The sequence below is a fragment of the Abramis brama genome (assembly GCF_963993115.1).
Source record: "Abramis brama genome assembly, chromosome: 12".
Lineage (NCBI taxonomy): Eukaryota > Metazoa > Chordata > Actinopteri > Cypriniformes > Leuciscidae > Abramis > Abramis brama.
Genome location: NC_139974.1, coordinates 13,496,626 through 13,519,607, shown reverse-complemented (window position 1 = coordinate 13,519,607; position 22,982 = coordinate 13,496,626). Strand labels below are relative to the sequence as shown.

Genomic DNA, 22,982 nt, shown 5'->3' with positions numbered 1-22,982 from the left:
TAAGCACATAACTACATTCAAATGGCATCTTACTGCTATAGACATCTTAGGATTGTTACACCAAATCAGAACCAGACTCTTCCTGTCCTGTGTGCTAATTTCACTTACTTGTCCATACTAAAGACGCTAACTCTATCTGTACAATACATGTTCATTTGACTCAATCAGGGTGGACGTCTGATTGCTGGGTGGCCTGATGAACCCTTCAGAGGTCAGCTGCAGATTATACTGAGAGGAAGCCATTCCACACCAGACTGGCTATTACCATCTGGACCAAACCAAGGGTCCAAAGTTCTAGGTAAATCAACCTGAATAAAAATAAAGAAATCTCATTATTGATTGTATATGCATCAGAGACGTTCCTCTCAATCGTTTGCCAACTTAAGTGTTGATTTGAGTGGAAACATTGTCTTCCAGGTGTGTTTGGATTTCTTGAACTTTATGGTATGCCACACAACGTGTATCACACTAAGCTGGCTAGCACGTCCCAGGCAGGAAACAGCACTCTCTCTTTACAGGAACCTGTGGACTGGAAGGTGAGAAGTTTTTTTAGAAATGACACAAAAAAAATGTAGACCTTAAGATAACTTTTGAACCTCCTTGTATGATTGGGTGATGCCTTTTAGATTCCAAGCTGCATTTGTGCTCTGAACCGTTACACTCTTTGCCTCCAGGTTGGGGAGAAGATCTTGCTGTCCACGACCAGCTATGACCCTTGGCAGACAGAAATCCGCACCATAACTGCTCTCTCAGATTATGGCCGCACACTTACTCTGGACCAGCCTTTATCATTCACACACATCGGTTAGTCCCCTAGATTATAGATAATGCCATTATAGCAATAATAGGCATTATGCTGTATTGATAAGATGTTAGGTACACAGATATACAGTCATGTGAAAAAGACAGTTCACCCTTTTGAATTCTGTTCAAACGTATGAGGTTGACTGTTACTTCTGACAGTTGGTATGAGGTGTTTGTGCTGGTATGCTGTGTTTGGTTTTCGCCAGACGTGGCTCTTTGCATTCTGGCCAAACATCTCCACTTTGGTCTCATCTGTCTAAAAGACATTGTTCCAGAATTCCTGAGGTTTCAGGTTCAGATGCAACTTTGCAAACCTAAGCCGTGTTGTCATGTTCTTTTTAGAGATAAGAAGCTTTCTCCTGGCAACCCTTCCAAACAAGCCATACTTGTTCAGTCTTTTTGTAATTGTACTGTCCTTAACTTTAACATTTAACATGTTAACTGAGGCATGTAGAGTCTGAGATGTAGCTCTTGGGTTTTTTGCAGTTTCTTTGAGCAATGCAGTCTGGCCTTGGGGTAGATTTTCTGGGACATCCACTCCTTGGAAGATTGGCAACTGTCCACTTCCTCAGTGTAGATTTGCATGATGGACTTCAAATTGTTTGGCAATGGCCTTGTAACCCTTTCTAGATTGATGGGCAGCAACAATTGCTTCTCTAAGATCATTGCTGATGTCTCTCCTCCTTGGCATTGTGTTAAAACACACCTGAATGCTCCAGACCAGCAAACTGTCAAAACTTCTGCTTTTATAGAGTTGGTCACACTTTCTGATGGCATTTGATTAGCAGCACCTGACTGTTACTTACGCTCTTAATTCCTATGGAAGCAGTAAGGGTGTACTTAGTTTGTCACACATGACTTCTCCATTTTTTCCTAGTTTTTGTTAAATAAATAATGACACAGTGTAATATGTCATGTGTTGTTGTTCATCTGAGGTTTTATTGACCTAATTTTAAGACCTGCCAAGGACCAGATTATTTTTTATTGTGTCCTGATACGTAAAACCATAGAATTCAAAGGGTTGTACTTTTTTTCACATGACTGTATATTTATTAATATTTATTTGTAATATTTTATTAACAGTAGTGTCATTTATTCCTAAGATGGCAAAGCTAAATTTTAAGCAACAATTACTCCAGTCTTCATTCTAATATGCTGATTTGGTGCTCAAAAAAACATTTCTTAGTGTTAAAAACAGTTTTTTAACACTAAGGAATACACTAAACACAATTTTTTGGTGGAAACCATGATACATTTTCACTTTTATGATTTCTTTAAAAAAAAAAATCACAATTAATGAAATTAATATTAAATGTATTTGGTCATATAGGGGAGAGCTACAGTGTGCCAGGTACTTCAAGAAGTTATCAGCTTGCAGGCAATGTGGCTTTACTGACCAGGAACATCAAGATCATTGGTCAGGAGTATCCAGAAATGTACACACAGTCTTATGGGGCCAGAGTGCTGGTGGGAAGCTTCTCCAGTGGAGGGATTGATAACAGAGGTATAATTAGGGCATGACATTAACTTTTTTGCTCACCAACCACGGTGGCTAGTGGTTTTCCAAAGTTACTAGATACTGCCTCAGCCACAATTTTGACATTGATACCATGGGGGAAAACTGCCATATAGGTATTTTTAATGTTATCTCATAATTTGGCATAATTCTGCTGCCACTTTCATACCTGACTCACAGATCCATTATACTGTTACACATGCATTTTCTTTCTCAACTGTTTACGTTCTTAAAACATAACATGAATACTCGCCAAGACCAGCATTGTGACTATTTGACTGTTTAAGCGCAATAAGCAGTGAAAAATAACTTTTTGTGGCTTTATGTCTGCGCACTTTGAATGTGAGTAAAATCTGCTGGAATGAATAAAATTGTGCGTAATACAGCCAATCCCATGGCGAAATTCAAATCCTGTAACACCAACTGTCACGCTTTGGCTGATGAAGCAAACAGACAAAGTTTAATTCCAAAAATATAACAAAGCTTTAATGTACATGGGCAGGTGAACAGGACGCAACAGCGCATATCACATAGACACGAACAATAACCAACAACTGAACGGGGAGAATATATACACAGGGTAAACGAGGGAACTAACTAGACAAAGGTGGATGAAGGTAAACTAATCAGGGACTAACAAGAACAGGTGCAGACAAGACAGAACATAATTGTGACACCAACAATATTCATCCGGGTCAAATTAATCTTTTCTCCAGAAAATTAGTATTGGAAGTGTCACAAGCTGGCTCATAGCCTGTGGCAAAAATGAGGGGACACCAACAAGAAGTATAGGCCAATCAAAAAAGGTTGTCTTTATTGTAAATCAAAACTATTAACTTTAAACAAAGAAAAGGAAATGAGGTGTGGGAATGTCATAATGTAAGGTGTATGTAAAATGCATGGATGCGTGAATCTGTGTGTGTACATGACTGAGTGGACAAACTAAGACATAACTATAAAGGAACAAACAAAACAGGATCATACCTGGAGGAGCAGAGAGAGAGAGAGAGTGGTTAGTGAAGCAGTTTAAATACCCTGAGCCCAGGTGGCTCCAATCACTAACGACCCTCCTCTGCCTGCAGGAGGAACCGCCCCTGCAAAGCAGAGGAGGGGCTGTGACACCCCCCTCCTTAAAATGAGGGTCCCACCCTCAGCCCAAAATTTGGCCCAACATATTTAAAACAATCCAAAATTCCCCAAAATGAAAATAAAGAAATACCAGTCCCAGCTCCTAGCAGTCACCCAGTGTCCCCTGGCTGACCATCCATCCCTCAAACTCAGCAGCCCTGGTACCTGGGGAGCAATTTAAGAGAAAGAGGTGCAGACAGCCAGCAGGGGCCAACAGTGAGAAGATACAAACTAGGTTAAAGGAGCACGGGACAGGGCATCAGCAATGATATTATCCTTACCGCTAATGTGTCTAATATCAAGGTTGAATGGTTGCAAGAACAAAGCCCAACGCATCAGTCGCTGGTTGGGGTTTTGCAGGGATTTAAGAAAAATGAGCGGGTTGTGGTCAGTGAACACAGTTAAAGAGGTCAAACCGGAACCAACATAGACTTCGAAGTGCTGTAAAGCCCAAATGAGTCCTAAAGCCTCCTTTTCAATTACAGAATAATTTTGCTGATACTTATTAAATTTCCGGGAGAAGAAACTGACTGGACACTCAACATTGTCATCATTTTCCTGGAGAAGCACAGCCCCAGCACCGATTTGACTGGCGTCTACCTGCAATTTGAAAGGTTTCCCAAAATTTGGTGCTGCCAACACGGGTGCCAAACACAAAAGAGCCTTAACTGCATCAAATGCCTCTTGACACTGGGTGGACCAGATAAATTCAGCCTTGGCCTTCAACAGATTGGTCAGTGGGGACACTACTACCGAAAAGTTTTTACAAAACGCACGGTAGTACCCCGCCATTCCCAGGAAGCGCATCAGTTCTTTCTTTGTTGAGGGCTGTGGAAACTGCTTCACAGCCTGAACCTTGGCTTCCACAGGACAAACAAAACCCTGACCAACAACTTTGCCTAGGTATGTGACTGTAGCTTTGGCAAACTCGCACTTTGCCAAATTGATAGTTAACCTGGCCCACACCAGTCTTTCGAACAGGGCTTGCACCCTCTGGACATGCTCCTCCCAGGAGTCCGAGTAGACGACCACGTCGTCCAAATAGACAGCACACCCTTCCAGACCCGAGACCACCCGATTCATCAGCCTCTGGAAGGTGGCTGGAGCATTCCGCAAGCCAAAAGGCATAACTGTATAAGAGAACAAACCAGATGGAGTTACAAAGGCAGCAATCTCACAAGCTCTTTTGGTAAGGGGTACTTGCCAATATCCCTTTAAAAGATCAAATTTGCTAACATACTTTGCTGACCCAACTTGATCAATACAGTCCTCCATCCTAGGAAGAGGGTAAAGGTCTGCTTTAGTAACATTATTTACTTTTCTATAATCAGTGCAGGGTCTGAAAGTGGAATCAGACTTTTTGACCAGAAGACAGGGTGAAGCCCAATTTGAACAACATGGCTCAGCAATACCATTGTCCAACATATACTGTACCTCTGTTTCCAATTTCAGTCTCTTCTCCTCAGATACACGATAAAATCTCTGTTTGATAGGCTTAGCATCTCCAATGTCTATATCATGCTTAATTAAGTGGGTTTGCGATGGGGTGTCAGAAAACAGAACAGGGTAGTTTCTAATAAGAGTTACCAATTCATCACGTTTCTCGGAGTCTAAATGATTTACCAAAACCCCAAGGTTTTGCAAAGTCTGGGAGTTCTTCAACCGACCCTGCAAAACCTCATCCGAAAACATAACTACCTCTTCTTCTCCCCCCTCCACAAAGCTTAAGGCACAAGATTCAATGACTGGAGCAGCAGTCAAGGCTGACCTCACTGCTGGAGTGCCTTCAACTTTGCTTAGATCACGGGAATGATAACGTCTTAACAGGTTCACATGGCACAATTTAGAGGACTTCCTATGACCAGGGGTCTCAATAAGATAGTTCAAATCTGACACTTTGCGCAACACAGTAAAAGGACCACAGTATTTTGCCTGAAAAGGTGAACTTACAAGAGGCAAAAGAGCGAGTACACGATCACCGGGACTAAATTCACGCAGCTCAGCCTGTCTGTCATATCTCTGTTTCATTTTCTTTTGAGAACCTTCTAGTTTCTCTTTAGCCAGTTCACCAGCCCTATACAACTTCAACCTAAAACCATTTACATAGTCAATAAGGCTCCGAGGTGGTTCCTCAGGCAAACAACCATCCTGCAGCACCGCTAAAGGCCCACGCACTTTATGACCAAACACTAAGTAATTTGGGCTGAACCCTGTGCTTTCCTGTACTGCCTCACGAGCAGCTAGTAGCAGCCAAGGTAACCCCTCCTCCCAATCTGCAGACAGTTCTGTACAGTAAGCACGAAGCAAGGATTTCAACGTTTGATGAAAACGTTCCAAAGCTCCCTGGCTCTGGGCATGGAACGCAGTAGATTTGTTGTGTTTAACTTTAAGCTGTTTGAGAACCTGAGCAAATAAATGTGAGGTAAAGTTAGACCCCTGATCTGACTGGATGATTTTTGGAATCCCAAATGTTGAAATAAATTGAGTTAATGCTTTAACTACTGATTTAGAAGTTATAGTACGCAAAGAGAAAGCTGCCGGATATCTAGTTGCTTGACACATAACAGTTAATAAGTAGCTATGACCTGACTTGGACCGTGGTAAAGGCCCAACACAATCAATAATAAGATGCTCAAAAGGTTGCCCGATGGCTGGTATTGGATATAAAGGTGCTGGCTTTACAACCTGGTTTGGCTTGCTTGTGCGCTGACACGTATGACAAGTTTTAATAAACTGAGCTACATCCCGCTTTAAACGTGGCCAGAAAAAATAACGGAGTATGCGATCATAAGTTTTACGAACACCCATATGACCTGCCACATCATCATGTGAAGTTTGCAACACTTTATTTCGCAAAGTATTAGGTACAACTATTTGAAACACCGGTTCTCCTAAACCCTGACCACAGTGTGGAATCCATTTCCTGACCAACAGCCCATCAAGAAGAAAATAACACTGAGCACTATTCCTCACCACTGAATCAGGAACAACTCTATCAAACAGAACAACCAAAGTAGTATCAGCCTTTTGCTCAGCCACCAATGAATCTCTTGAACTAGTCAACTGTTCTGTCTGGAGTTTAACTGGCAACTCAAGATTTTCTGACTTACTATCAACCTCCTTACGAGAGACAGAGCGAGTAACAGCACAAACTGGAAACACCTCAGGAGACACACTGCTGCAATCTGGAGATACACATTCACGGGGCACTGAAGGTTGCTTCTTAAAGATGTTTAATTTGCCATCTGCCCACACCTTACTACCGGCCAAGTCATTCCCCAAAATCATGTGGACTCCCTCTACTGGCAACTGGGGTCTAACCCCAACAGCTACATCACCCTCTACCAGACCACATTTTAGGGTAACTTCATGTAAAGGAGAAGAGAATGGAACTAAACCCATACCACGTACCATTACACAACTGCCAGTATCAGACCCCTTAGAGAACGGCAAAACAGATTCCAGAATAAAAGAATCCAAAGCTCCAGTGTCTCTTAAGATTTTAACTGGAACATGTTGGTTGCCATCTACCAGGGAAACTATACCATCTGAAATAAAGGCTGAAAAATCACAGTGGCAAGACTGAGAACCAAACTCAACTAGTGGCTGAAAAAACTCAACCTGGTGGTCAGAGACTGTAACAGGAGCTACCATCATAGCAGGTTTAACTTGACCTGACTTTTTTGATTTAAGTAGAGGACAATCTTTCTTCCAATGTCCTTCAACTAAACAGTAGCGACAGGTATTAACATTAACTGGTGCTTTAGGCCCTCCAGAACCACACTTCTGCTGAGGCCTCTGGAAAAAAGCTCCAGAAAAAGGTGACCTACTATTCCTAGGAGTAAAGTTACTTGCATGGTGCATATCACTGTTTGACTCAAAATGACTTTTATGAGTTAGCCTGTACTCGTCTGCAAGGACTGCTGCATCACTTAGAGATTTAACTTTACGTTCATTAATGTATGTAGCAACCTGGTCAGATACAGAATTTTTGAACTGTTCTAACACAATCAAGTTTGACAGACCCTCAAAAGTGCTTACCTCAGATGCTGTACACCAACGATTAAATACAGAAGTCAAATCACGAACAAACTCAGAATAGGTTTGTGAATCTAACTTTTTCCTGTAACGAAAGCGTTGACGATATGCTTCCGGCACAAGCTCATAGACCTTCAGAACTGCTGATTTAACGTTATCATACACTTTACTGTCAGCTAGACTAAGTGCTGAAAAAGCCTCACGTGCTTTACCTGTAAGTACACATTGCAACAACATAGTCCTGTCCACATCTGACCAAGCTCTGGCTCCTGCAATACGCTCAAATAAAGTAAAGTATAAATCTGGATCTGACTCATCAAATTTAGGCAACAAACGAAGATTCTGTGAAACATCAAACTGTGGTACTCCTGGTCTATTTGCATTTCTCAATCGTGCTATCTCTAACTGCATTTGCAAAAGCTCCCTCTGCTGATCAAAAGTTAATGAAGGGCTAGACTGAAAACTTGCACCCTCACTACTAGCAGACTGACCCCAAAAAATACCCACTTCCTTAAGACCCTGCTTTAATCCAGCTTTAACAATCTCTTTAGGTTTCTTATCAATAATCTCAATCTGATAATGTTCAGCTATTTCAATTAACTGCTCCTTAGTACACAAATCTAGGGCTAATTCTGAAGGAGCCTGAACAAAACTACTCAGAAAGGAAGACATTTTCCTCAACCAATACAACTACTACAAATGCTACAACTCACCTGCTGCCAGTCTGGGTTTTAAGGACAGGAGCCACACCCCACTATTCTCCAAAAACTACTAACTGGCCCCTGGTCTTCGTGCAGTCACATGTGGTGGGGTTTTATGCACACAAAACCAGTGGAGTGGAAAAGACAACCAGAAACTGGTGGCCCCCCACATCCACGGAGGTGCTCCCGAGCCGATGTAGGGGAAAAAGGGAAAGGGAAGCTCTACCCACGTTCACTGCCACCTACAAAAAAAACACCACGAGCCTCCTATTGACACTCGCTGATAAGCCTCAACAGGAGAGGACTCCCACCTGAACAAAAAAAACCAGAAAAGGCCCAGAGTGAATTGCTAACCAATTTTAGCTACAAAGCTAACTAAACAAGAGGAACACATGGCTCTCAACGCTCTCTCCAACAATATTGGCCCAACCAAAGCATCCCCTCAAAAACAATTTGGCAATCTAAACTAAACTGACAAAATTAACCCAAGTTAACTACAAAACAATAATCAAATAAGCCAAACTGCAAATAAACAAACATATCAATGATAAAACAAACAAAACAAACAAAAATAAATAAATAAATAAATAAACCAACTATGACAAAATGTTAAAGTAAACTAAAGTACAATTAACTTTAACTTAAGGACGAGCCCCCATTTGTCACAAGCTGGCTCATAGCCTGTGGCAAAAATGAGGGGACACCAACAAGAAGTATAGGCCAATCAAAAAAGGTTGTCTTTATTGTAAATCAAAACTATTAACTTTAAACAAAGAAAAGGAAATGAGGTGTGGGAATGTCATAATGTAAGGTGTATGTAAAATGCATGGATGCGTGAATCTGTGTGTGTACATGACTGAGTGGACAAACTAAGACATAACTATAAAGGAACAAACAAAACAGGATCATACCTGGAGGAGCAGAGAGAGAGAGAGAGTGGTTAGTGAAGCAGTTTAAATACCCTGAGCCCAGGTGGCTCCAATCACTAACGACCCTCCTCTGCCTGCAGGAGGAACCGCCCCTGCAAAGCAGAGGAGGGGCTGTGACAGAAGTGTTTCAGATATTTCAGCCTCACATGAAACGCAATTAGGACGAATCACATGCAAAACCACTCTTACAGTACATAAATTGCTGCATTCAATTCAATAGGACACATGTATATATATACATATACCGTATATATATATATATATTACCTAGAAGATGAGAGAAAGCAGAAAAATATTAATGTTTTGCAGTTTTAATAAAAATAATCTTGCAAGCAGTCATATTCAAAGAACTTCACGTCGAAATTTTATTTTTGTATTTGTGTAAGTAATGAAAACTCACTAAAGCTGTTGATAACTTGCCTCACAGGAAAAGCCCAGATCAGAAATGTGCAGTTCTACCACACCGGGCAGGAAGGATGGAACGACCTGTCAGACCCACGTTACTCTCTGGTGTTTTATAACCTAGGAGGGGTGAGAGAAAGTCTTGATACAGTACATGCCCATTCCTGATTATCACACATATTCCTTTCAACTACTTACTGTCACAATATTTTTAGGTGGCTGGTGAGTCTTACGTCAAGGGATGTGCTTTTCATGACGGCTTTGCTCCTGCTATTGGTGTTTTCGGAACCGACGGACTGAGTATCGATGACAATGTGATCCATCACACCGTTGGAGAAGGTGCAGATTCAACGGCTATTAAATACTATTAAACTAAATAAAAATCACAATGAGTTGGGTAATATGATTTAGCACTTTTCTATTCTGCACTCTTTTATTCCAATTTCCCAGGAATCAGAGTCTGGGGTGACAGTAATGCCATCAGGAGGAACTTAGTTACCCTGACACTGTGGCCTGGATCGTACAATGGCAGAGCGGAGGAATTCAACTTTGAATGGAATGCAGCCATTGAGGTAACCCTTAAAGAAACGTACTGAGTTACATGGTAGAGAATTATTACCATCTTAATTTACCTTGGTATCTTGATGGCACTCCGCAATGCAAGAATGCTATGGTACATGTTCAAAAAACATGATATAACCATGGTACATGTGAAAACATGATAACTGGCTGAATAGATTAGTACTAGATAAAGAACTGATATATTACTGTTGATGTTGTAGGTGAGTGAGGCAACCAATACAATTCTTCAAGGGAATATTGTTGCTGGCTATGAACGAGTTGGATTCCGAATTGATGGTGAACCATGCCCAGGTATAGAAGCCAATAATTATTTTCAAAAATAATACAAGAAAATTTAAAATAAATAAAAACAAATTGAGTGTTATAATGGGAACACTTTACAATAAGGTTTAATTAATTAACATTAGTTAATGTATTAACTAACATGAACTAACTATGAACAAAACTTTTGTGACAGTATTTATTAATCTTTGTTAATGTTAATAAAAAATACAGTCATTCTTTATTTGTTCATATTAGTTCACAGTGCATTAACTAATGTTAACTAGCACAACTTTTGATTTTAATAATGCATTAGTAAATGTTGAAATTAACATTAATTTAGATTAATAAATGCTGTACAAGTATTGTTCATTGTTAATTAATGTTAAATAAGAGTAGTTAACTAATGTTAACTAATTAAACCTTATTGTAAAGTGTTACCGTTTTGATTGATACAAGTGAATTTAGGCATCACGACATTATAATGTACAATTAGAAAAAATAATATTAATTTTGTTTTACATTGTTACTAAATTATTCTTTTTTAATATTACATTTATATGAGTGTTAAGTGAGTGATTGATGAGCATGTACAAATCCTGATAAATAATTAAAAAAAACCCTCCAATTTAGGCTGATAACTGATATAGTATTGATATACTGTGCATCCCTAATATTTATATAAATATTGACTTTTTTTTATGTTTCTAACAATATGTCAAAAGGATCTCCAAATTCAGTGGCTCAGTGGAGTCAGAATGAGGCACATGGCGGTCTGTACGGACTCTACATGAATAAAGATGGACTTGCTGGTTGCTCTCAAATCCAGGGCTTCACTGTCTGGAGGAGCTTTGATTTTGGCATTTATGTTCAAGTATGATAAATGATCTGCAAACTTCCTACTATAATAATAACCTACAGTAACTGCAAAGCCAAGTGTTTTATTGGTCAGATAAATTGTTAATTTACTTGTACAAATGCATTGTGCTGGTCATTCATGTTTTCCTCTCCTCACTTCCAGGTACCGATGAACGTGTTAGTTTCTAACGTGAGCCTGATTGATAATGGAATGAGTATCATGCCTCTCATCTACAGTCCTCCCTCGCTCAGCCACACATACTCTGACAAAATAGTCCGTGTACAGGTGAGGATGCACTATATGTCTTTTCGGTCAAAACTAAAGGCCAATTTACACTGCACCGACAGACGGCAACAGACACTTTGTAGGGTCAATGAGAGCATCTGTCAGCTCTCATTTTCACAGTTTGAACATGTTGAGTTACAGTTACATACTGACTGTCACTGTTGGTCGACATCTGTTGGTGCAGTGTGGATTTGCCTTAAGAGAATAAAGCATTCTTATCCTGTTCATTTTTGTATTACATTTTTCGAAAAATCATCTCTACAGGGTGCCCTGATTGTGGGCAGCAGCCCTAACTTCAACTGTTTTGACAGTCTGTCCACAACTATGACCTATGTTATGCTCAGCAAAAGCCACAGGGCCCCTCGCCCCCCCAATGGTACAATACAGATTAAAGAATCATCTATGCACTACTGAATAAATTTGTTTGATGTAACTGATCCATTTTCAGTGTTGATTCTAACTGTATTTTCTGTGTGCAAAAGGTGGAAGGTCTGGAATTTCCTGGCCGACATTTGAATCTAACCACAATAATGCACCACAAAAGCCTCACGCTGGACTGATGAGCTACAATGCCATAGCTGGTCTAATGACTGTCTCTGGTGAGTCACATTCCTTCGAAATGTGTACGACTCTTCAGTATAAAACTTTCATAATTAAAAAAAAAAGCATCTATTTACCCTGTTTGTTTCTATTTCCAGACACAACTTTTGTTGGGTTCAAGAGTGTGTGCTCAGCAGAGACAAATTACATGTTCATGACCAACCCGGGAAATGAGGATCTGCAACATCCAATCAGTGTTGAGAGGATAGCCAAGATAAACAGCACAGAGGACGCTCTGGCATACATTCATCGGCCTGATCTGGGGTAAACCTAAAGCTTATAGTCAATGTCAATTCACAAAGTTAATTAAGGATGTGCGAGACAGTCCACTAAATTATATTAAACATTCTACATCATTTAATTATAACTGAACAATAGGGGAGTGCCCTCTGGTGGACATCCAGGGCACTCCAGCTGGTGATCGTGACAGATATTCAAATGTAAACTGTTTTTTGACTATCTTCTGGAGTTGTTAGACTAGTCGGTTTAAAAAATTCTATGTTAATGAAGTTAGTCGTGGTGTGCATCTCTACTGTATTAGTCCCGAAAAAATAATTATGAAACATTATTAAGAAGCTGCTTTCCTGTAGCTCAAACAGTAGAGGGTTGGCGCATCATGCAACACCGAGGTCATGGGTTCAATTCCCAGGGAAAGCAAGAACTGATAAGAATATAAATATGTAACTTGAAATGCAATGTAAGTCGCTTTGGCAAAATGCATCTGCCAAAAAATGCATAAATGTAAATGTAGAAAGACAACAATGGAAATGTATGATTGATAGGGATGACCAAGAAATATGAAGTGTATCTTATAGTGTATCCACTCTTATATCTCAGCAAGGTGAACCCATCAGACTGTGTGGACATGGACTGTGATGCTAAGAAGAAGACGATGTTGAAGGATCTGGATGGCAGTTTCCTGGGTGCAGTAGGAGCAGTGGTGCCCCAGTCCGAGTACGAGTGGAACGGGGATCCCCGACACGGACTGGGCGATTACCGCATCCCCAAAGTCATGCTCACCTCTCTCAACGGCAGCCGGATACCTGTGAATCAAATCGCTCCTTACAAAGGTACAGTACATTTACAGTGATCTAAGAGAGAGAACTTAAAATGATGGAGCTGCTTTTAACGTATGACGTGGCTGTTTTACCTGTGCAGGAGTGATCAGAGACACCTGTACGTACATGAACACCTGGCAGAGCTACAAGTGCTTTGGGCTCAACTATAGGATGCTGGTCATCGAAAGTTTGGACGCAGACACAGAGACCAGGCGTCTTTCACCTGTAGCCATCCTGGGGGACAAATATGTGGATTTGGTGAATGGTATGACTCTTACCTCCCCCTTTAACACCTACTATTTTATGCATAATATAATTTAGGATTTTATAAAAGCAGAAAAGGTTTAAGGTTTGTGTATTATTTAATTTTAATCTTACTGTGAATATCTTGTTTCAGGCCCACAAGACCACGGCTGGTGCGCCGGCTACACGTGTCAGAAGCGAGTATCTCTCTTCCACGCCATTGTGGCCACTAATAAATCCTTTGACATCTATTTCACCAGCACAACACCACAGAAGCTGAGACTTATGTTACTGAATGCTGGACCTACAGAGGTTAGTAAGATGGATTATACTGACAATAGACTATACTGACCTGTAAGCATCTACAGGTGATACAAAATTTAGAACAATAAAAGGCATATTAGGAGAAAACAATCTTTAATCAGTTTTAATCTGCATTATTATTTTATTTCCATTTTGTTTTCTAATTTAATATAAAAAAAAATCAAATATCTTGTTTGTTTTTCTGAATTGTGCAGAACATTTCTATCTTCAAATATTCAAAATAAATGAGTTGATAAATCAATATCAATCAATTGATTAAATTTTGAAACAAATTGATGAATATAAATAAATGTATACCTAATATAATATTTGTATAATTGATGATAATAATAATTATTTATTCATTTATTACAAATATAATGTAAAAATATTAATTTATGTCACAAAATTATTTGACATATTTGTTAATATTTTATTTAAAAGCTACAAAAGTTGACCCAAAACACAATCCAGGAAAATGAATAAGCTAGTTGTGTATAAATAAATAAATAAATAAACTACATTATGACCAAAATATATCCAAAACTGCATTAAAAAAATAGGAATGCAAACCTGCTATTATATGTATCCGGGCGAAGACAAATAAACTATACAGTATTCACCTTACAAAATCAGCCAAATGAAAAATAAAACAAAGACAAATAAACTATACAATATTCACATAACAAAATCAACCAAAATCAAAACACAATTGTACATAAACTTTAAATACTGGGAAAAACAGCAGTCAAATACACGATCAGCTCCTAATAAGTCTTTCAAAACAGAATACACGTTTAATACACCTACATTCATACACCATTAAAATATGCAAGTTGCATTTAGACCATACATTTCATTTAGTTATACATTTTTTTTAAATATAAAAACACATAAAACATTAAAATTACCTCCAAAATGTTTCCTATTTTAAGTCAGCGTTCGCAATGTCAAGTTTGTTACTACAACACACAAAACGTACATGCTCAAGAACAAACAATGCACAGTTTATTGCACATAATAAATCCAACGACCCACCCGGGTATCATCAGTGACATGAACAGGGGATAAAGAGAACGATACGAGATGTACAAGGTTCGCCACGATGCCAGGCTTGTTGCTACAACAAAACAAACAAAACATACATGCTCAAGAACAAACAATACTCTGCTTATTGCTCATAATTCAAATGACCTACCCGGGTATCATCAGCAACATGAACAGGAAGGAAGCGGAGGATATTAGATGTACACTCCGTGTGCAGCAGCTCTCCACGCTCACACTCACACAGCATCACGCTGTGCACCCTTTAGCGGAAATGACGTGGGACGCATTTTGTCATGACGTCACCCAAAAAATACACCAAACACACTACAAACCCACTACACACACACACACAAATATATATATATATATATATATACAGTGCTGGTCAGAATGATTTACCCCCTTGGTTAAATATGATCAAAGATGGCTGTAAAAAATAAATCTGCAGTTAATCCTTTTGATATTTTATTAAAAAAATTTGCAAAAATCTAACCTTTCATTGAAGTAAAAGAATTGAAAGTGGGGGGAAAATCACATTATGAAATGTATGTTTTTCTCCAAAACACATTGGGAACAATTATTTGCCCCCTTTTATGAAATACTTTTTGCAACCTCCTTTTTCCAAGATAACAGCTCCAAGTCTTCTCCTATAATGCCTGATGAGTTTGGAGAACACCTGACAAGAGATCAGAGACCATTCCTCCTCACAGAATCTCTCCAGATCCTTCAGATTCCCAGATCCATGTTGGCGCTTCTTCTCTTAAGTTCAGCCCACTCATTTTCTATTGGGTTCAGGTCTGGGGACTGGGATGGCCATTGCAGATGCTTGGTTTTGTGCTCAGTGACCCATTTTTATTTTTATTTTGATGTTTGTTTTTGGATCACTGTCCTGTTGGAAGAACCAAACATGGCATGTTATACAATTTCTAGCAGAGGTTGTCAGGTTTTGATTTTTTTATCTGTTGGTATTTGATCGAATCCATGATGCCATGTATCTGAACAAGATGTCCAGGACCTCAGGCAGAAAATTAGGCCCACAACATTAAAGATCCAGCAGAGTATTTCATTTTACACATGGGGTACTTTTTTATCCCTGTGTGCAACAAACCCATCTTAAGTGTTTGCTTCAATTCTTTGCTTATTTTTTTTTTAAATAAAATATCAAAAGGATAAACAATGCAGATTTATTTTTTTACAGCCATCTTTGATAATATTTACCAAGGGGGCAAATAATTCTGACCAGCACTATATGTATAATTTTTGTTTTAACTTAAGTTATTATGATATAATATTACAGTAGAACCTTAACTACAGTAATATTCTGTTCTCAGGCTGTCAGGGTTGCTGTATTTTACTCAAACCCTCAGCGGCTGGATGTGTACGTTAACAATAGTTTGGTTGGTCCAACAAATGCTGAGTGGAATGCTGGCAAAACTGACTACACTCTGCGTGAGCCAACTTATACAGGTAGAGTACAGCACAATAATGCAAGTTAATACAGCTCCCTCTGCAGGCCAGAAGACCATTTTTCAACCTAAACAACAATTCTTACTTTGATTCCTCTCTGTGCTTCTCAGGGCAATACGTTCCCAGTTTCAACTCCAGTCACGGCTCCAACTTCTTTGACCAGGACTACAAAATGCTGAACATACTTCTTCGTGGCTCAGAGCCGGTCCAAATCCGCACCTCTCCGGTTTTGTTCCTGGCCTTCAACCTCCCAGCCTTGACTGAGGCGGAGTTCTTCGGGGCAAATCTTATCAACAATCTGGCTTTACTTCTGAAAATACCGGCGAACAAGATTCGAATCACCAACATCGTCCGTGAGGGTACTAATGCTAGAAGGAGGCGTTCAGCAGGACTGACGGTACAGGTGGAGATCAGGGAGCCCCCTGTTCAGACATCCACCAACAGCACCACTGGTGAGAGCAAGAATAAAATAAATGATAAATACAACGTTTAGATCACAATACAATGTCTTAATATTTATAAACCATCTGCAGAAGACCAACAGTTTGCGGCCCTGAAGAACATTGCTGACGATCTGGGCCGCGCTGCTGTCTCAGGCAATCTGAGTCAGTCCATCGGCTTCAATGTGTCATCCCTGGGCATCATCCCTCCTCCACCCTCTTCCAGTGACCCCACCTGGAACGATGTAAGATGATAATCAGATCACATGACCAAACTCACTAACATTTTAAAATGTTATGATGATGTCAACCAGCAATTTTAATTGAAACATATACGACAAAGTTGATTAAAGAAATATTATGGGTTCAATACAAGTTAAACTCAGTCGACCAAGCAACAATCTGGGTTACAGTGAGGCACTTACAATGGACGTGAATGCGGCCAATCCATGAACATTAAAATACTCTACTTTTCAATCCACTTGTTAAGTCTGGCATCACGAGTGAGCGTTTTTGGGATTAAAACATGGACCCAAAGCAAACAACAAATTGTACTAATATACACTCACAACATGCTGTAATACAACTGAAAAATCATGATCCTAACATTTATCTCTATACCGGATTCATCTTTTATGAATCGTTAAAATATTGGTGTCAAGGACGGCATGAGCCCAGACACTTCTCAAGACGTGAACAAGAGTTTTAACATGATTTTAGTGTGAAAAAAATCACTTACTAACCTTATCTCTGTGAAATTATATCTAATTTTACAACTTTGTCACCATTCTTCCATTGTAAGTGCATCACCGTAACCTCCATTTTCGCTTTTTTAAAGAAAATGAGGGACGAAATTGATTTTTGTTGTAATCAACACTGTCACAAATGCTGTTCATTGAGTTTAGCTTCTACTAAACACTGAATATTCCTTTGAATTTTTAACAGAATAAGATCCAATAATAGATGCTCTACAGTAAAGCACACAACATGCTTTTCCTTATTTGAACTGTAACGGTCTCACTCTCAGGTGGCCACTCAGGAGGTGTCCCGTGAAGACCAGCAGGTGGAGACGGTCAAGACGGTATCATCCCTGATGGTGGTGGTCCAGCCAGTGGCCGGATCATCACCCGGACCCCTCAGCGTGCAGCCCAGCATCATGGCTCTGGACGCAGCGGTGAGATTTTATTAAAGGGATAGTTTGGCTAAAAATGAAAATTAGCCCATGATTTACTCACCCTGAAGCCATCCTAGGTGTATATGACATTCTTCAAAAATGTCCTGGCTCTTCCAAGCTTTATAGTGAGAGTCAATGGGTATATTTTTTTGGAAGTCCATCAAAGCGCATCAATAGGCCTGTCACGATAACAAATTTTGCTGGACGATAAATTGTCCAAGAAATTATTGCGATAAACGATAATATTGTCGTTCTGAGACCATTTTCATCTAATATAATGATAATGGCATAATAATGCAGGTACACCTTTTCAAAGATCTATAAACTTTTATTTCTTAAGAATATTAAACATTGAAAACGGAAAACATTTTAAATATCCACAAAAAATGAACAAAACAACCAAAAACAATAAAAGCAATGGACTCTGTGTCTGTTAACAACAAAATTCACTTGAATAAATACCAAAAACAATAAATAAAATGGATGTAAACAAAATTGCACTTCAAAAATATTAAACATTAGGCTCAGACATAAATAGTGATACATTCCATAACAGGCAAAACTGCCAGTTAGGACCTTTGTAAACAAATAAAAAAAAAGCCTCAACAGACCATATCACACCATTTTGCACTGTCCTCCTTCCTGTTACTTTGTCGACTAAACGCCCGAGTGATTGTGTACTGTCGGGAAGACGGAGACGCACTTTATTGCGTGTATATGCTACGCACTGAAAATACTATTACACGCGGGGCTGTTTACACCTGCCCACTTCATGCGTTTTCTCAGATCGGATAGCTATCTGATTTATCAAAACGATTCCATTTACACCTGGTCACATAAATGTGTTTTTGCGAAACGGATTTAAATCCGATCTTCAATTCCCGCGCTATATGCAGATTTAATGGAGTGCACGTCACTGAAAGCAACAGATATGAGCTGCATTTTATTGATCATCAGCTAAAATTTCAAAATCAAAGACCGCAATAAGAGAGAGCAGTAACGGCCCTGGTAAGATAATTTCGTTTCTTAAGAATTTACTTTTAATGATGATGTTTGTGTGTTAAGCGTCTGCGACTTACTTTCACTTTGATTTGCGATAGTTTGCACGTTGGCATGAATAATGCGTGTTCCAGTAGCGTCGTCATATCTGGCTATAACATATAGACTATAACACGCTCTCACACGTTTATTTTTTTAGCATTTTTGGGAGGAGTACAATTTGCATATGTGGTTTCAACAACCAGATGCATTAACACTTGTTTCGTCTGGAATGCGGCCCAGACCACCTCCTGAAGTGGCTTGAGCGATCGGATTCAAATCCGTCTCGAATGCGTTTCGGAGGGCATTTACACCTGGTCTTTTCACGATCGGATAGCTATCTGATCTGAGAAAACGCATGAAGTGGCCAGGTGTAAACAGCCGCTTTGGTAGAGAGAGAGAGAGATGAGGAAAACAAACAAGCATGCAAATGGAATTATCGCGGCCGGAAAAAAATTATCGAGCTCATTTTTTTTTATCGTGCGATTAATTGATTTATTGACTATCGCGACAGGCCTACGCATCAATCTGTAATAAAAGTGCTCGAAAGCAATGTGATGAGTTTGTGTAAGAAAAATATCCATATTTAAAACTTTATCGACTAAAATAACTAGCTTCCCTCGAACTTGACGCACAACGTAATGACGAATGCGGTTGCCCAGGTCTGTTTGTTTGAGCCAAGGGGGTAATCCAGCACCTGGAAAGCGTACCTTCCATGGGGGCAGCCATTGGCTAGCAAGCCATCACCTGCTGCTAGCATTCCATTGACTCCCATTCATTTTGGCATCACTTTGACAGCGAATAACTTTACATCTAAGGCATTTAAAGACTCCATTTGTCCATTGTTTATTTCTAAAGAAACTCGACAATGTATAAAAGGCTCCATTACCTTGTATCTTACGTTATGGCCCCGTAGAAGCCGTTTTTGTAAAAATAGGCTAACGATTGTGTCATAACCAGGCGACTCTCTGTCGCACAGTAGAGAAATTACCGTATAGACAGGAGGAGAAGCTTGCAGTCATTTGGGGGGACGTGGAGGCATAAAGTCTGATAAAGTCAAGGGAGAAGCCCATAGAGAGTCATAAAGTTGCTCCTGCTCCTAGCTCATGGACAGCTCCTACTCACACTCTCCGTCTCTGCAAGATTCAGAAGGGAATGATTCAGATTTCTCTTGGCACAGCTACTAGAAGACTTACAACTGTCAGACAGGTTGCTCACGTCACATCTACGTCGTCAAGCTCAGTTTGAGGCTGCGCAGTACGCTCAGCCATCAGGAAGTGAGTGCTTCTAATTGACTTCACTTTTCTTCGTTGAACTCTATGGCGTCGCTGTGTCCGTTTCTTATACTGTCTATGGTTTGAACCGCGAGAGGTGTCAGAGCTTACGCTACTCCTACATCCTACTTCATACATGCGTCAAGTGTTACTCTTTTGCCGTAGGTCGACTTGTGTACGGCCGTCTGCTGGAAGCTAGTTATTTTAGTCGATAAAAGTTTTAAATATGGATATTTTTCTTACACAAAATTGACTGAATTGTATCGATAAGTTTGTTTTACTCGACAGACTTCATTCCTTTAAACATGCATGATAACGTTGATATTTACACTCGCTTACATTTTAAGAGAGAGAACATTATGTTTATAAATTAACTTTGTTAGCAGCTCTTCAGCACAAACCCAACCTAAACAGCATGCCTCGTCAAAATAAATTTCATTTCTTATGTTTTTTTTTGTTTGTTTTGTTTTGTATAAGTATTAAGTCAATGGGATGCATCAATTGTTTGGTTACCGACATTCTTCAAAATATCTTTTGTGTTCAGCAGAAAAAAATAACAGGTTTGAAAGAACTTGAGAGTAAATGATGATAGAATTTTAATTTTGGGGAGAACTGTCCCTCTAATTCGGAGTGGTGATTGGCTGCTGTGATTGGAGAGTATGTGTCTACGTCATCAGTTTGTGAGCTTTTTCCTGCATTATTCATAATAATGAACTCTTTTAATCCAATCAATGTGCTGTATTATGCATGAGAACGCATTACATTATTCAAATGTCACCAGATCACTTCTGCACTGTTCGGACACGTGCCATAAGTATATGTTTCCTCAGTACAGTAACAGTGGTTTCTGCATGGAACACCACAATAAGTTTAACAACAATTGCAATGCGGATCACAGTTACTCTAGTGCTCCAAACATGAACCAGCACTGTGTATGCACATATACTTCATCATGTCTTCTTCACATGTAATATATGTGTGCAAATAACGACACTGATACAGTGGTACGTTTGATCATCAACGCGATGACATGATTCATTATTCTGATACACAGAAGACAATGATGAAAACCGAAAATTCAAAGATGATTGGACAAAAAAAGAACTATGCCTTTTTTCTTTCTTTCTGACACGTGTCATTTGTTCAGAGATTTGCAGTGCTCGTAAATGTAAGGCAAGGCAAGTTTATTTATATAGCACATTTCATACACTATGGCAATTCAAAGTGCTTTACACAGAAAGGAATTCAAATAATTACTAAATAAAAGCACGGAAAATTAAAACAGTTATAAAAGAAATTAAAATAGATATATGATACAGTTATAAAATGAATTAAAAGAGTAAAAAGATGATGCATAGATAAACTTCTCATCTGGCAAAATCAGATGAGTAATTACAACTTCTTGTAATGGAAATATTATTAGACCTTTTAAATGCCCTTCCACATTTGATTTGTTCATGATTTTTGTTAGTCTCTAATGATACGGGGTTTTTTTTTGTGAGTTTGTTGTCATAGGGGTTATGTTTAAAATACCAAATTTTAAGTAAAAAAAAATCTTAAGATCTTACAGTAGGTATAAACGACCAGTGCTAAATCAAGGGGTTTTTATGACCCTTTAATTAAGAACTTATGAATGACTGGTGTAACCCTACCTAGGTGATTGATTACTATGAAACCACACCTGGTATCGAATAAGCAGAGCATCTTTTTTGTGTGTGTCTGTTTCCAGGGTGACTGTGTGTCCGTGGGTGTGACGACTCTAACCATCTCAGCTGTGCTCAAAGATGCTAACGGGAATCCAACAGAGGGGCTTTACGGAAACACCACCATCCCGTTCAGTGGCTGCTGGGCCAATTACACTGACTTAGCCATCTTCGCAAGTGGTGGGTCGTCTCTATTAGCCTATAGCCTATGATTTAGATTTTTTTAGGGCCAATGTCACTTGTTATTTTAAACATTTACGATAATTTCTCTCTCTGTACCTCTCCTATAGGTGATAACTTGAAGTTGGCCTTTACTCTAAATGAATGGAAAGCTGAGTCCAGATCTTTTACTCTCAGATCACCTACAACCCCGTCTTCTGTAGTCGTCACTACGGACGATGATTTCCCCAGCATCTTTGACTCCAGTCCAGCTGTCTCGTCATCATCTGTGTATCTGTGTATCATGTTGTTGAGTGGTTTACTCCTCCTGCTCAGGGGACTCTAGAACCAATGAAGAAGTGCACTCGTATACATATAATATATATATATAACTTCGCCTTCAAATGATTTGCCTTTGTCTATATACTGTACTTCTGTTGTTTTCACATATGATCATGATCTGTAAGCTACAACTATTATTCTGAGACTGTAGAACAACAAAAACAACTGTTTCTTTTAACAAAAGTTTTTATTTGATTTAAATCTATTCATATTACTTTACTTTGGAAATTATACATTTATATGCTTTCTTATATGCTCAATAAAATCAAGTTCTATCATGTTTCTGTTGTCTTGAACATATAAACGCCAAACATTTCCATTGAAGTTGGCATGAAATCAAAGTTGTGATCTTTTCTTCTGTCATAAATACATGTGAAATGAATGTTGGGTGGGACTTGATATTGTCCATTGGGAAACAATTGGATCTCATATGGTCTCATGTGAGTGACAAGTTGTGTCACTGTTCATGGGTCTGTGTGTTCATCCTTGCATGTGTTGTGTTTCTGTCTGTGGCCTGATTGCCTTTCAGCGTTGCTGCGCAACTCATTACGCTGACGAGTTAATCAGGCCAACCTCACCTGACACTCATTATCTCTCCCTATATCTACCCTTGTGTTGCAGTCAGTCTT

The 22,982-nt window shown here is 39.3% G+C and overlaps 1 protein-coding gene across 1 annotated transcript in view; it reads left to right on the top strand.

Moving 5' to 3' along the window:
- LOC311093611 (fibrocystin-L-like) overlaps positions 1-22,632 on the top strand; it is a gene marked incomplete at its 5' end in the record, with an annotated part of 69,667 nt that extends 47,035 nt beyond the window's left edge. Inside the window, 22 exons of the mRNA XM_084131138.1 lie at positions 169-298; positions 418-536; positions 675-804; positions 2,135-2,308; positions 9,544-9,647; positions 9,734-9,857; positions 9,969-10,090; positions 10,301-10,391; positions 11,087-11,235; positions 11,383-11,505; positions 11,770-11,881; positions 11,988-12,104; positions 12,204-12,369; positions 12,943-13,175; positions 13,264-13,428; positions 13,561-13,718; positions 16,088-16,223; positions 16,334-16,675; positions 16,757-16,908; positions 17,691-17,837; positions 21,879-22,032; positions 22,143-22,632. Of these exons, the coding sequence (XP_083987264.1) occupies positions 169-298; positions 418-536; positions 675-804; positions 2,135-2,308; positions 9,544-9,647; positions 9,734-9,857; positions 9,969-10,090; positions 10,301-10,391; positions 11,087-11,235; positions 11,383-11,505; positions 11,770-11,881; positions 11,988-12,104; positions 12,204-12,369; positions 12,943-13,175; positions 13,264-13,428; positions 13,561-13,718; positions 16,088-16,223; positions 16,334-16,675; positions 16,757-16,908; positions 17,691-17,837; positions 21,879-22,032; positions 22,143-22,357 (3,363 nt within the window). The 3' untranslated portion in view covers positions 22,358-22,632. The remainder of the gene's footprint in view (positions 1-168; positions 299-417; positions 537-674; positions 805-2,134; positions 2,309-9,543; positions 9,648-9,733; positions 9,858-9,968; positions 10,091-10,300; positions 10,392-11,086; positions 11,236-11,382; positions 11,506-11,769; positions 11,882-11,987; positions 12,105-12,203; positions 12,370-12,942; positions 13,176-13,263; positions 13,429-13,560; positions 13,719-16,087; positions 16,224-16,333; positions 16,676-16,756; positions 16,909-17,690; positions 17,838-21,878; positions 22,033-22,142) is intronic.
- Between the last annotated feature and the right edge of the window lie 350 nt (positions 22,633-22,982).